At 35.1% G+C, this 14826-nt stretch overlaps 1 protein-coding gene across 2 annotated transcripts in view; it reads right to left on the reverse strand.

Moving 5' to 3' along the window:
• Dcc (DCC netrin 1 receptor) overlaps positions 1-14826 on the reverse strand; it is a 1026209-nt gene that overhangs the window by 274592 nt on the left and 736791 nt on the right. For both annotated transcript variants that reach the window (XM_026783657.1, XM_026783656.1), the window contains exon 9: positions 13054-13208. In XM_026783657.1, coding sequence (XP_026639458.1) covers positions 13054-13208 — 155 coding nt within the window. The remainder of the gene's footprint in view (positions 1-13053; positions 13209-14826) is intronic.

A 14826-nucleotide genomic window follows, 5' to 3' on the forward strand; every position in this document is an offset into this window, starting at 1 on the left:
GAAGCAATTTATTGTTTCTCTATTTCAGGCCTTTAAATGCTAAGCAACTGCCTAGGGTAAACTGGTTGATTTTGGAAGTAGTATAAATTAAGAGAAAAAAATTAGAAATCTGTTCTCTTAACGTAAGTTTCACAGAAGTCAGAAGTCCAGGCAACCCTGATGCAGCAAATGCCAGAAGGTCCCATCCAATTAATATTTGATAACAAAAGCTAGTAGAAGTATGTATACCCTTAGGAGTCAGGGAGCTTAGGTCCAAATCTATAAATGTATCTCAGACTATATGGACAAGGTTAAGACTTTTAAAGACTTTGAATTTGAATTACCTTATTTTATATTATTGAGGTCATATAGGTCCTACTTTGCTGTAAATATTAATAATGATTTATTCATTGTTCGTAACAAAAATAAAATTCTTTCTAAATATTAACCAAATTGTATAGTATGCATTGGACTATGATTATTGGTTAGGAACACAGTAAAATATTTCCAAAAGAATAACAATCCAAGGAGGCAAGAGGAAACACAAAGAATCAAGAACAAGAGTCCAAAATGGGTGGAGTGTTAAAATTGCTGAAGGGTAAACATATGTGGTCTTAAAAGCCTGTGTCTTTTCTCTCCTTTAACGCTCACAAAGAATTTATGGCATCCTGTACTCATTCTACAAAACAGAATAAATTTAAAGGGATAAATGTGAGTATTGGAAGCATAGTTGTTAATTATTTCAGAATCCAAAAGAAAGAGATTTCCAGAGTAATGTTTGTGTGATGAAGAGACAGAAAGATTTAGGAGTATCGTAAAGTCCTACAGTTGATAGGACAGGGGAGGTTAGGGAGACTGTAACAAGGCTGTTGATGGGGCTGACCTGCACACCTGTGCCTTGGGTGCTGGCCTCTGGGACAAGAAGCGCTGTGACACATAGAACTGGGCTGGGCTAGTGTGTGTGCATAGCTGTGTAGGGTGGGTGAGTGACTCTGGGGCTTTAGTCCCTTACTGTATTCCCAGTGTGTCACTATATCCTTGGCAGGCTTCTACCGGCTAACTATGGTCCTAGGCTAGAATTTCTCTCCATCTTTCTTTTTCCTTTATATTCTTGTATCCCAGGTTGTTAAGTTCTCACTATATATCTATTAATGGAATCAGCCAAGATACCTAAGTGTCCCTATTTATTTATTTAATTTTTATTACAATATTTTGAATACAATCTATTCTCATTTTATATAGCTATATGTTATATAGCTATATAAACTATATATTATATAGCTATATAAACTATATATAGCTATATACTATTTAGCTATAGTTCCCACTCTTCTCCTCCTCTCCCCCTTCCCTTACCTCCCTCCACTCCATCCCTCACCCCCATCCACTCCTCAGAAAGGGAATGACTTCCTATGGGGAGTCAACAAAGTCTGATACTTCACTTTGAGGCAAGATAAGAAAATCCCCAGAAATGGGCACCTAATGTTCCCGAAAAGCAATGGCTATTTCCGGTGATTTTCTTATTTATTTTCTTTTCTATTTCTGCCTAACTTAGTTCTTGCAAACCTAGACTTTCATTTTAAGGCATTCAAAATAATTACCCTAACCTACAGATGAGATTGTCCCATGACACTCTTTCCGAGAAATGGATGTGTGCATTGAAATTTTTCTCTTACTCACTCACATGGTGCTTGGAAAGGAGAGGGGAGATTAAAAATCATCCCTAGCAGCAGCAACAATAAACATTTCAGCTACAATGAACCAGAAGAGACACCTGACCTTGAAGATCCTATAATTAATATTCACTCTGTGGTTCCGCTGACATTTATCTCCCAGGAGCACCTTTAATGCCCTTACACATACACACGTCCCAGAGAAAGACTGATAATCACACAGGGCAGAAAACCTGGCTTGTCCCATATCACCAGGAAGCATCTCAAAGGCTCTTGGTCTGTTGACTGAACCACCCTGAGGATTAAGTTTATTTTATTTTCAGTATTTAAAAGATAAGAAGTTTATTAACCACTTGGAAGATTCAGGCTTGTTCAGAGATAGCAGCAACAGACTTGGGTAGTAAATCACAGGTGTAGAAGAGAGGTTTTTAGGAAAAACCTAACCTAATGACACCCACCTACCCACCAGCTGTTCTCCCTTTCCCTCGGCCAGTGCCTTTGCTTATATTCCCATTGATGATCAAAGTATGACATCACTTGGAAGGACATGACATTAATTTGCATTCAAAGGACACTTATTGTCTTAAATAAATGTGGACTGAAGTAAAGAAAGTTCTGGCAATAAATGAATACCAGATAAGTATTTCAGAAATTATTTTTGGGAGAAGGGTTAGGTTCAAACCTTGGATCTCAACAACTTTGAACCTCAATTTAATGTAAGATTGTCAACCTTCCAAACTTCTTCTTAGCCTCAAAAGTCACAAGGATACACATGTATGCTGTCTCCATGTAAACAAGCAAACAAACAAAAAAAACATGTGATTCATAAATGCTCATTTGTAGCCTAAATCATCTAGCAAGCTTGTTGAAAATGTGTATGTGACATAATTAAAATTAATTTTAATACTATATATTTCACTTAGATATTATATAGCATTTCAACTTGCACTTTCATGTTATATTTTCGCATAAAATCTGTGTTTTATAATTACAGCAATCTTTAATTGAGGAAATCCAATTTCCAATTGATCAGCCACCACTGTTATGAGAGGCCATCATTATGAATGAGCAATGCAGATATAGGCAACTCTAGAAGAACCAAACATTTGTGATGGGAATGGGGAAAGCAGTTAAATCATTTCAAAGAGAAAGGAAAAAATACACTATAAGAAAAATAAAGTCATTCAGCAATACCTATTCCAAGTTAATGGTTTATTAAGCTTATAAATTTCAATACCAAAACATTGAGTGATCTGTCAAAAACATTACGCTGTACTTAAATATTATGTGCTGGCCTACATCAAACTACTAGAATTAAAAAACAAACATTTATGGTAAACCTAAGATTATTTTTAAAGTACAGATTGATTGAACCCCTGGAAAAATAAAATACTGATTTTATTTCATGGCAAAATGCTTATAAATTTGTTAAAGGAAAACTTTATGGTTAAGATGAAACAATATTGGTTCAATATGCTCCTCTAAATATAAGTTAGCATGTCTCATCCAGGCTGTTATAACCCAATAATGTCAGGCTTAAAAATATGTTACAGATAAGATTTCTGCACCAACTTTTGACAGTGGTGAGCTGATAACTATTTTCCTTTTCCTTTTCTCTAAAATTGTTACATTTGATCTTACTTTTATAAACACAGCTTTGTGCTATGAATATTAAATTACATTCGATCTTTCTAACAAATTTTGATTAGTTATCCTCAAACCTATGTGATCTTGAAATTGTAGATTGTACCCATCTTTGGAAGAGGATCTTTGCAGATATGATTAATATAACTGATTTGAGCCCTAAATCCAACATGAGTGCTTTCATTGTTAAAAGAAGGAAAACACACAGAGACTCAGAATCAGGAAAAATGCGATGGGATGATCCTTAACAGCCTGGAGACAGTAGCCAAGAAATATTGTTCTTTGCCACAATGCACGTGCAACCAACAAAAAGGTTAGTGAAGACTTTATTCCCCCAGAAACTAGAGATGGAGTGTGTCCCTACTGACACTTGGGTTCCGTACCAACAGGATCAGGACAGTGAGAAACCATTTTTCTACTATTTTAAACCACACTGTAAGTGATGTTTTCTTAGATAGGTGAGTTAGTATGATCCCCATAAGAATAAAGCAAATGTTGGGTGATGATGACATGCTTTTATTTCCAGCACTTGAGAGGCAGAGGCAGGAGGATCTCAAATAAGCAAACAAGAATGAGAATGGGAAAGTCAGCTGAGATTCCAGCCTGGAACCCAGACCTTTTGTTTATAATCTTGTTCTAGCTACAGGAAGAAGAAGGGTAGTTACGCCTAGTCTGCTACTTAGCACAGAAGACTGTGAGTTTAGAATCTAAACACAATGCTGAAGAGTCCACCAGCTTATTGATGCATCTGTGTCTGACTTTAAGCTCTACAGATTCCAAGTTTGTCCTTTGTGACGGTCAATGCTTACAAGCTACAATTTCAAAGTCCCTTATAGATTTAGCAGGATAAATTTAATTTATTGGGTAAACTTTATGGCATCTGGGTGTCCTGAATTCACAGTTCCCTTTCTCCCAGCTTGGTCTAATGTTTGGAAAGGGCTCAAAGGAAAGGGATCTTGGAAGTCAGCAGTCAAATGTATCTTTAATTCTGTAGCCTTCACTTGGCCCTAAACCAGGCTCCTGTATATGTGATTGTAATGCACTGCTACAACACTCAGTGTGAACCTATAGATCATTATGATTGGCATCCCATTAGGATTCTGCCTCCAGTTTAATGAACACAGGCAAAATACACATCAGCGAGCTGGTTGGCTCTCAGCGAACACTTAGCTTGGCATTGAGCTGACACTTTTGGATGGGATCCTTGTAAACTCTTGGCACCTGGAAAACTGGGCTGCAGATCTGAAACCTGCTTTTGAGTCAGGTTTTCTTTATTTTTTTTCTGATATCAGTCTCATCAAATTACGCTTTACAGAACTGACTGCAAGGTTTGTGAAAACTAGGGTTTTGTATGGCTGGCAAGAATTTGAACACATGTTCACAACAATTTGCAAGCAACTGCAGCACATCCATAAGGGATATAGCCCTGATGAGTTTGTCAGGAGGAGAACTTCATGCTTCGAACTATGTACTGAAGACCTAAAGGAGAAATATATCAGCTTAAAGAAGTAGGAAAAGATTTCATATTAACATAATCATATGACAAATAGAATCAGTTCATGGGATAACAGAAAATTACAACAATAACAACACCGAGGGCTGACGATTTGATAAAAGCGGTCAAATATTTCAGTCATCACAACTGTCACATGGAGGTGTACTGGGACATTCCCATTCACAGCTTTTTTTTTTCTCCTTACAATATAGCTGCAAGATTAATAATATCTTCTGCTTACTTTTGAAGGAGCTGACTTACAAAATCTAACCTGCCTCAGTTACAGGATCAATGAACGAGCCAGAATTTAAGTCTTGACTTGTGACTCATGTATAAACATCTTTCACTTTTTCCATTCATGACTCCTTCGGCACAGATCACAGATTTAAATATGGTGACCCTTCATGGTTTCTGGCATGGACAGTGGGCTCAGAGTTCCACAGCCCAACTTCCAGATTGTGAAATCAAAAAAACTATATATAGCTATATATCTATATCTATATCTATATATCTTCTGGGAACTAATGGCAACATTATACCTTTCATTTTAACACCTATGACTATCAGGAGTAATTGTCATCACCTTAAAATCTTTCCATTTCAAACCAGGGCAATTCCCCTGGCTGTTATGTTATATGATCACAATCTGTGTCCCCAGCCTAACTGATTATGGTTATTTTTTGATCCCTAGCAGGGAAGATTGTACTAAAATGGGAAAAGTTTCCATGGACTAGAAATCACTTGTGCCTATGTCTGTCTCTGCCTGACATCGTCCTCCAACATAGAAACAGTAATAAAATGCAAGAGCTTTAAAATTAAAGATTAATTATTCATCACATTATTGACTTAGGAGAGAAACATTTACAATTTGTCACTTCAATAGACATCATAATAGAACCCAAATTTAAAAGCAGTCCTAGAGAAGCAATTTAAAAGCAAGTTCTATTTAATTTTGACTGGCTCCTATATCTAGTTAGTCATGATTTGAAGCATGATTAATAAAAACTCAGATAGAGAAATTGGGGTTCAACCTGAAGATCCTAAAAGCAAAACAGCCAGCCACTGGCTCTTACCTCGACCTCAGTTTGAAATGGTGATCCTACCTCTCAGGAATCTCAAAAGGACACTATGTCTGAGAGCTGTATTGTTCATTTTATATTCTTCTGTAGGTCTGGGATCACATGCATACACCACTAGGATTAAAGGCATGCATCACTTGATTTGTATGGCAACTAGGGTGGCTACTGGGATTAGTTGTGTGTTACCATAATCTGGTCTGTAAGGCTAACTAAAGGGACTGTTTCACTCTCAGATCATCAGGCAGTCTGTATTTATTAAGATACATTTGCAATGCCTCTACAATGATTTATCTCATTTCCAGCCCCCCCTTCTTTTTCTCTACTTTCTGTTATTCCTATTTTTCTCCCTTTCTTTCCCTGACAAAGTTCAACTAAAGCAACAATAAACAGGATTAAGCAAACTCCCATATGATAGGAGATAATCTTGCCACCTCCCACACATCTATGCATCATTACTACAGAGGATTAATATAAAACATCTGCATATAACACAAAGAAAAGAGAATCACTATGTATTTCAGATTTCCCTGGCTCCTGTGATCCTCTTGCATCATTCTTCTGAGTGCTGCAAATACAGGTATGTGCTACCATGTTGGGTCTTTGTTTTTAAATATTGCAGAACAATTAATACTAAAAGCTAAAGTATTTTGTGCATAAAACTATTAATAATTTATACATTGATTTTGTGCTAGTTCCTGGAAAGCTAATTTCTTGTTGAAAATGATAAATCCAATCCCCACATATGATATGCAGAAATTTATTTTACAAATATGTTAATTTTTCCATTAATATTAGTCATCATAAAAACATATCTCAGTTAATTGACAATTAAATCCTAATGGGATTCTTATGTCTTATGTCACTAAGAATGTTCAGCCATAAGACCCCACCTATTAAAAACGTTCAGCATTGAGAGACCTTTTAATATGTTATCAAAGTTTGTTGAATTCTAAAGGAAACCAATTAGCCTTTCTTTCCATATTTTGTTCTTGTTTTTGAGACTTGTGTCTGATCCACCATCAACTGACCTGACACCAACTTTGCCATCATAATAATTTCAAATATTCACTCTAATCACTTTGCAAATGAAAACATGATTGTTGGAAACAAAATCAGGTGATTAAAGAAATTATCTGGACACAAAAACAATAAAATTGATTTACTAATTCACTAATCATGAAGAAATATAATATAACTTATATATTTCATCTCCAGCACACACAGAGTACAAATATTATTCTATTGGTATCTTAGTTAATTGAATATTTATAAAGTAACAATGTAGTAGTCCAAATAAGAAGTAATATATTATTTTTTGATCATAAGACAAAAATTTATTTAGTGTTACAAAGATTACAATAGGCAATATTAGAGACTAAGCCAGTGAAATATTCTGAAATTTCAATGACTCTCACTAATGTGTGTGGGGGAGAATAAAGTATATAAAAGAATCATTTAATGGTAATTACGTTACTCCTAAACCATAACTCTCATGTTAGCCTTGCCTACTGAGGTGATTACAGGTGAGTAACCACTTGTTTAACAGTTCTGAAGAGTTAGTATTCTTTTTTTTTATTTGATCCTCATCTTGACAGGATTAAAAGACTTTAGTGGAATATTTAACTATATCAAGATGTGTTACATTTGTTTAGGCTGAAAAATATTACTTTAATTGCATAAAGGTGTGTTGCATTTGTTTATGCTGCATTTATTTAACAATGTAAGGATGTGTGTTTAATTATGTAAAGATGTGTTACTGTTTCACCTTGCCTGCCTAAGGCACCCTATTGGCCTGATAAAAAGCTGAATAGCCAATAGCTATGCAGGGGAGGAATAGGCAGGACTGAAATGAAGAAACAATAAGGAGGAGGAAAAATCTAGAATGAGAGAAGAGAAATGAAGAAAATGAGGGAGAAAGGGAGAAATATGCCTGACACCAGAAGCCAGACAGCTACCACCCAGACGTGGGAAACAGCAGGAAACTTTTGTAAGACATACATACATACAAACATACATACATGTATGCATGCATACATACATACAGGAAGGAAGGAAGGAACAAACAAAGGGAGTAAAGAAGGAAGAAAAGAAGGTTAAAAAACTTTGAGGCAAAATGTAGATAAAGAAAAAGAGATTAGAAAAAGAGCTAAGACTGAGCATTTATAAGTAACAATAAGTCATGATTTGCAAGGTCGTTGGGTCCTCCCCCACCAAAAAAAAAAAAGAAAGCCTGGTAAAGGAGATTTCTGACTACTTGTGGCCATGAGATATTAGAGAAGACCTAGAAGCTCTCCTATCATTACCTTTAACCTTCTCAGCCTGTGAAAAGGTAAAATAAATAATACTTAATTTTATAGACTTCAGAAATAATAATAACATTTCCACAATCAAGGAATAGCCTCTAAGCCTCTAATATGCAAGGATATTCACTGACATATTTGCTATACCATACAAGCAGAACCCTGCCATAATTTAAAAATAATACACAAAAGATAAGAATGTAACTACAGTTCTACACGTATGTTATTCATTTGTAAGTTGCTCAATATGAGATGTAGCTTTCACCATCTTTTCATGTTCAGAATATAGCAGATTTAACGTTACTCACAAGTGTTAACTACAAAAGAGTTTTACAAATAATTGTGTTGTGATTCAGCAAACAGGATTTGTATTGTAACTTGGGCCCTCAAGCCTGTATGTGGTCCATTTTAACATGCTTTATGATTAAATAGCCGTAACAGCATTTTAAGGGACCCCCCACATAATAATTCAAAAATTCGCCACATGTGGTATGAAAAGATTAGACATGTCTTTGTCAGTCAGGGACTTAAATCCTGCCTGATAATACTGTGGAGAAATTACACACTACAAAAGCAAGGCAGAAAGGGGAAAGGTTTAGCAAAAGGAAGATATAATCATATGATACATGCCTTTATACAAAGCAGGCTTTTCGATTCTAGGCTATCACTTTATAAATTCTATCTTGGACTGTTGATCTCTCTGAATGATTACTGCAGAATAACAGTTGCTAGTGATTTATATTTCAGATGTATTTGCATCAGGCTTATTCCTTGAAAATACAATCTTTCTAATGGAGCTGATTTCTCAAATAAAATGAAAATCTGGACGTTAAATTTGTATGAAAGCTGTGCAATGTCAGCAGACAATTACTACATCACATTTGTGGAAAAAAACAGCCGTAGATGCAGCAACTAAATGTAAACCCAGATGAGATCCTGCTTTCAAAAGATAAAATGGTTCTGCTAAAGGAAAATATTGACAAAACTTCTCCTCTTGGGTCTCTCAATTCTAGCCACATAATGAAACACATCTCTGTACTTCCTCTAAAAATACAGACAGCAGGCTTATAAACAGTGGAGATGGGAGAAGACTGAATCTCTTGGGTATGCCATCTTCCTCACCATTTGGTGTGTTATTAAATAATGTTAGTGATGTTTTTATATTGCTAGAATGTCATTTACTGCAGCATTTATTAGCTATAATAATGCAATTTACTTATTCTAATGTCAATAATAAATGTAGCAAGTGAGCTGCAGGGTAACTTATAAATGAGCTGAAAGGTTTAGTTTTATGTCTGCTCTCTAAAGGATATTCCGTATGCACATTCTGCTGATATAGGCTGAATCGTTTCTATCTACCTATCTACCCAGGAAGAGATAAATGAACCAATGACAACTCTTGGGAAACAGACTGAAGTTATAGTGAAGTTCACAACTGCAAAAGAACTGATCTTCAGTTTATACTAAGAAAGAACAGAGGGCATTTAAAATGAAACACTGTTAATAAACACCGAGAAAAGAAAAAAAAATTGGTCTGGTGTGGGACAATTCTATATTCTGTCAATTATATTTTAAATAAACACTGATTGGCCAGTAGCCAGGCAGGAAGTATAGGCTGGAAAACCAGACAGGAAGTAGACATGGGGCAATGAGAACTGGAGTATTCTGGGAAGAAGGAAGCTCTTTCAGCAGTGTTGCCCAGATCATGGAAGAAGCAGGCTGTAACCTGTCCCGCTGAAAAAGGTACTAAGCCATGTGGCTAACATAGATAAGAATAATGAGTTAATATAAGTTATAAGAGTTAATAAGAAGCCTGGGCTAATGGACCAATCATTTTATAACCTAACATAATATGACTCTCTGTGTGATTTTCTTTGGGGGCTTACCAGCTGTGGGAATTGGACAGAACATAAACCCCAACAAGTTTGTCCTCATGTTACAGTGGTCATGTTGAGAAAGCCAGGCTGGCTTAAACAAGTTTATCAGAAATGCAAAATGATTATGACCAATTAGCCTTGAATAGTATGTGAAAATAATTCTAGAAAATATAAGGATTGGATATGATGAATAGATATGAAAAATTTAGATATTCAATAGAAGTATGTTTTAAAAGGAAACAGTCATGTTTATATTACAATATTATAGTAAATTTACAAGAACTTTCTGTTTTTAATGTTGAGGTGTTTTTACATTTATTATGCTTAAAATAAAGTAGGTTGCATATATATATATGTATTGGACAAATTAGGATATTAATATATTATGTACTTATGAGCATGTATATATTATACTGTTAAGTTCCAAAAGTGACAGAAATAATTATTAACTGTTACTTTTAAAGTTTGCATGAAATATGGTAGAACATGTTTCATCAAAATTAGGTTTGGTTAAGTGAATTTATTTTATTTTTATTTACTTACCTTGTGCAGTTTGAAAAATAATTTCAAACTATTATTCAGTCTGTAGTTGAACTCATGACCACCTTCATGCCTTAGCTTTGTCCCTAGGTGCTGGGATCATAGGTATGAACTGCCAACCCAATCATAGGTTATTTTCTTACATAATTAGATATATAGATATTTAAGCTATAGTTAATATATAGTATTATACATAATATATTATATAATATGCTTGATTCATGTTTTACTCAATTTTATTAATTAAAAATACTAAACATTCATAAAAGCAATCAATTATCTATATGTGAACTGTGGTGTTTTGAATGAAAATGATCCTCATAGGCTCATATGTTTGAATGCTTGGTGGCCACTTAGCAGAATTGTTTGGGAAGGATTAGAAGGTGTGGTCTTCTTGCATGATAGGAAGCTTTGTTGGAGGAGGTGTGCCACTGGTGGTGGACTTTGGGGTTTCAAAGGCCTAGGTCAGGCCCATGTCTTTCTCTCTGCTTGCTGCTTATGGATAAGGATGAAAAATTCTCAGTGTGCCAGTCCAATGTCTGTCTGCTTTCCACCAAGATGACCATAGGAAGCCCTCTAGTACTGTAGAAAGCCCCCAAGTAAACGTTTTCCTTCATAAGAGTTGCTATGGTAGGATGTCTCTTCACAGCAATAGAAACCTAACTAAGACATGAGCTACAAAGAGTTAGTCAGTGAAGAAACTGATGACTCAAACATGTTACCAGACAGTGTGATTAATAAACTGCTTATTTGTTTATTTTGAAGCATAATCTTACTATGTAAAGCAAGGTATCCTCAAACACATTATTCCACTGCATCGATCTTCCAAGATCACAAGTGTGTGTCTCCATATTAGTTTTAGTTAGCTGCCTTAAATTTCTATTATGTTATTTATTTGTGTGTCTATACGTGTATGTATATATGTAAAGGGGCATGCATACATCACAGTACAAGTGTGGATGGAGGTCAGGCAAGTACTTATAAGAATGTTGGAACTCTTTTACCAACATGTGAGTTTCAGGGTGGAGCTTGGGTTATCAGGTTTAATGGTTAGTATCCTCAGCTGCTGAGGCATCTTCATGGGCCTTTGTAGTTATTTAAATCCCACAAACAACACAACATTCTTAGAAACAAATTCTGGGAATGATGCAAGCTCTATGGGTATATGAACAGAGAGACTGCATGGCCTCTTGTTTTAAGGGATTCTTTAAGGAGATGAAGACAGCAGTAGACCTTAATTACTTTGCAATTTTCAATAAAGGGCCTCAATGTTTTCATTTCACCCATGCTCCTAATAGTTACCTAGATGACTGATCCCCTCAGGAAACAGAGGGCACTATGCTTTGAGGTTACTATCCGCAATTTTGTTTTCATAAAACAACTATTTATGGGAATATTAGGGCTTATTCATTTTTCCTTTCATGGATGATGATAAAATCCTCTCTGTAATAATCATGGCTAGCAGGAAGAAAAACTGGGGATTTTTCCAATAGTCAATTATCTACCAGAATTCAGATGACATAATCTATTCTTTCTGGTCTTCATCACAGTGTCATCAAAGTCCCATGGAAGTCAGTCAACTCAAGACTGGTTTTTCACCTTTACTAGTTTGAATTTTTTCCAATTTCTATGCACATGTCTTACAAAAGCTTTACAAATTATTTTTAAGTTAATCAGAGGTTTTCAAAAAATAAAAGCAAAAGTATAATAGACAGGATTATTAATTGGAAAGGAGCTGGAATTCAGTACCTTATCATAAGTACTTATTCAGTGAATTTAACTTTTAGATTATAATGTTTTCATTAAATATAAGCAGACAAGCTGCTGGTCACTAATTCTTTCCCCAAACTATCCTCAAAATATGTATGTAATGCATTAAAAAGTAGAGAAATTTTATCATTAAATATTAAGTTTTTAGAGTATTATGCTTCTTTACTTTGTGATCACCTAATTTAATATAGTGAATAGGTTTAGAGTGACGTTTAGCCAGTAGAGCAGTTACCTATATTTCCAATGCCCCAGTTCATCTATTGGCAGCTTCTTAAGTACAGTTGATGCATATTTAATTTTTTAGTAACTTCTTGAGATTAAAGGTTCCATGCCATCAGTTTATTTTTAATATTTGACTTCTTATAGAAAAATAACAAACATAAAAAAATTAATGGAGGAGGATGAAGATAAAATAGTATTAGGCAGGGTAGTGGTATTGGACTGCTTCTTAAAAGATAAATATGTAGGCTATGGTGATGACTTGGGCCTTCTCAGTTAAAACTTTCCCATTGTGTCTTGAGTAAGGTGGCTGTCTCATTAACATGTTAGTTTGCTTTTAAAAGTGCTCAAGTTAAGTGTGTGGCTACAACAATCTTCCTTCCATAATGGCAGCTCAAGAAGTTCTGTGAGAGGATGCAAGGATATTGTAGATGAAGATAAATGCTTTTCAAATTGCCCTTCCAATTTCATACTCACACTCAGGCTGAGTGGCCACCTTGATGGGTTGAGAACTCTCCCCCGGTCCCCACTCGTTGTAGGCAACAACTCTGAAGGTGTACATGGCTGCTGGTTTCAAATTCCCCACAGTAAGCTGAAGGGACCCGGGCTGGGTTGTGTTCAAAGCTCGCTCCCTAGGAAATCAAGTTGAAGAGAGATATTATCTTAAAATGAAAGCATTAGTCCAAACTTTGTTTGGTATAAAGGAGTAATAAGCAACTAAAAGGTTGCTTACTCGCTTAATGTTGACTTTGGGATAAAGTTCAGGTATTCTGAGGTTTTGCTAGGGAAAGAAATGATGGAATGGGCCCACAAGAAGACACTGCAAACTTGAGAGAGTTCAAGTCATCATCACTCTCATTGCAACTTGCAAGCTAAAGTCCTGTTACCTACATTTTAGAATTTTGTATTCAAAAGTCATGACAAGAAAGGAGCAAATAAAATGTCTGCAATCTAGATAGGAAGATATATTCTGCAAGATCCAGCTGAAAAGAGAAATTAACGTTCAAATTATTCTACAAATTGGTTGTTGTTAGTATTGTCAACAAATTCACTCATGCATTTTCTTTTCTTTCTTTTTTTGGGAAAGCAAAATGTAGATGAAAAGTATTTCTGTTTTTATATAGAAATCTGGCTCCTATTGTTACTTTATGTTCAGGAAGAAATGACATTTCTTTTCATTTTCATTCATTTTATCATTGCAAAAAGAAATAATAATATACTTATGTCACCTTACCTTGTTCTTCAAACTACATCGACATGTGTTAATTTGTTCACTAATAGAGACATTTATCCTGTTGGAAGAGAATGAATCTATAGACCAGGATGGGATTCATAGCACACAATAAAAGAGGACAAACTCTGTGAGTAGTGGCAATGACATTCAACAAGGAAAACTAGTAAAATATTTTTAAAGGATGATTCTAGAACTCCTGCATGTGCTCACTGACCCTTAGTACATAACTGATTACACAAATTTAAGAAGAAATTCTGAAACTATTGGACTGTATCATACATTTTATTGCTACACAGTGTTTTTATAACTTCTCTCAGAGATTTTATGTAGAAGTTAATTTTGTCATTGGTTGAATATTGTCTTATTTTTGAGACAATTAAACTGACATCTATTTTTGTCTAATTGCACACTTAATTTTTCTGCTATTTTCTTATGGCAAATCTTCTAAGGACATGAGTAGTTATTCCTAAGTTATCTGAATTCATAATAGGATCCAGTAGAGACCAGTCAGCTCAACCTTAGACCTAAAACTTTCGCTCTTCTTCTACTGCCCCTTCTCCTAAAGGATTAATTAAATGCCTTATTATGGGGAAAATTGAAACAAGCAGACAGTTCTGAAAAGAAGTACTAGTGATTGGATTTTCTCAATATATTTGAAAATTTTTCCAACTTCCCTGGACACCAGAGAAATGCAAATCAAAATTATAGTGTCATTGGTGCAAATCACAATGACAATTATCAAAAAGACCAACATAATAAGGAATGAATAAGAGTAGAGCTAAGACAAGTGTAGTCATTAAAAAAATATTCACAGATTTTAACATATAATTTAACTCTTCTATTTCCAAGAATATAATCAAAATAAAAAGATATCTGCACTCCCTTGTTTATTGTTTTACTCTTCACTATGCCTGTGATATGACTACCCTAGCTGTCCATTGTAGTAATATAAGCAGCGGGGCTGTGTCCCCAGCACCCCGGGCCGCCTGCTAGCTTATGCCCCGAAATAACAACAC

Source organism: Microtus ochrogaster, chromosome 18, assembly GCF_000317375.1.
Source record: "Microtus ochrogaster isolate Prairie Vole_2 chromosome 18, MicOch1.0, whole genome shotgun sequence".
In the NCBI taxonomy this organism is placed as follows: Eukaryota; Metazoa; Chordata; class Mammalia; order Rodentia; family Cricetidae; genus Microtus; species Microtus ochrogaster.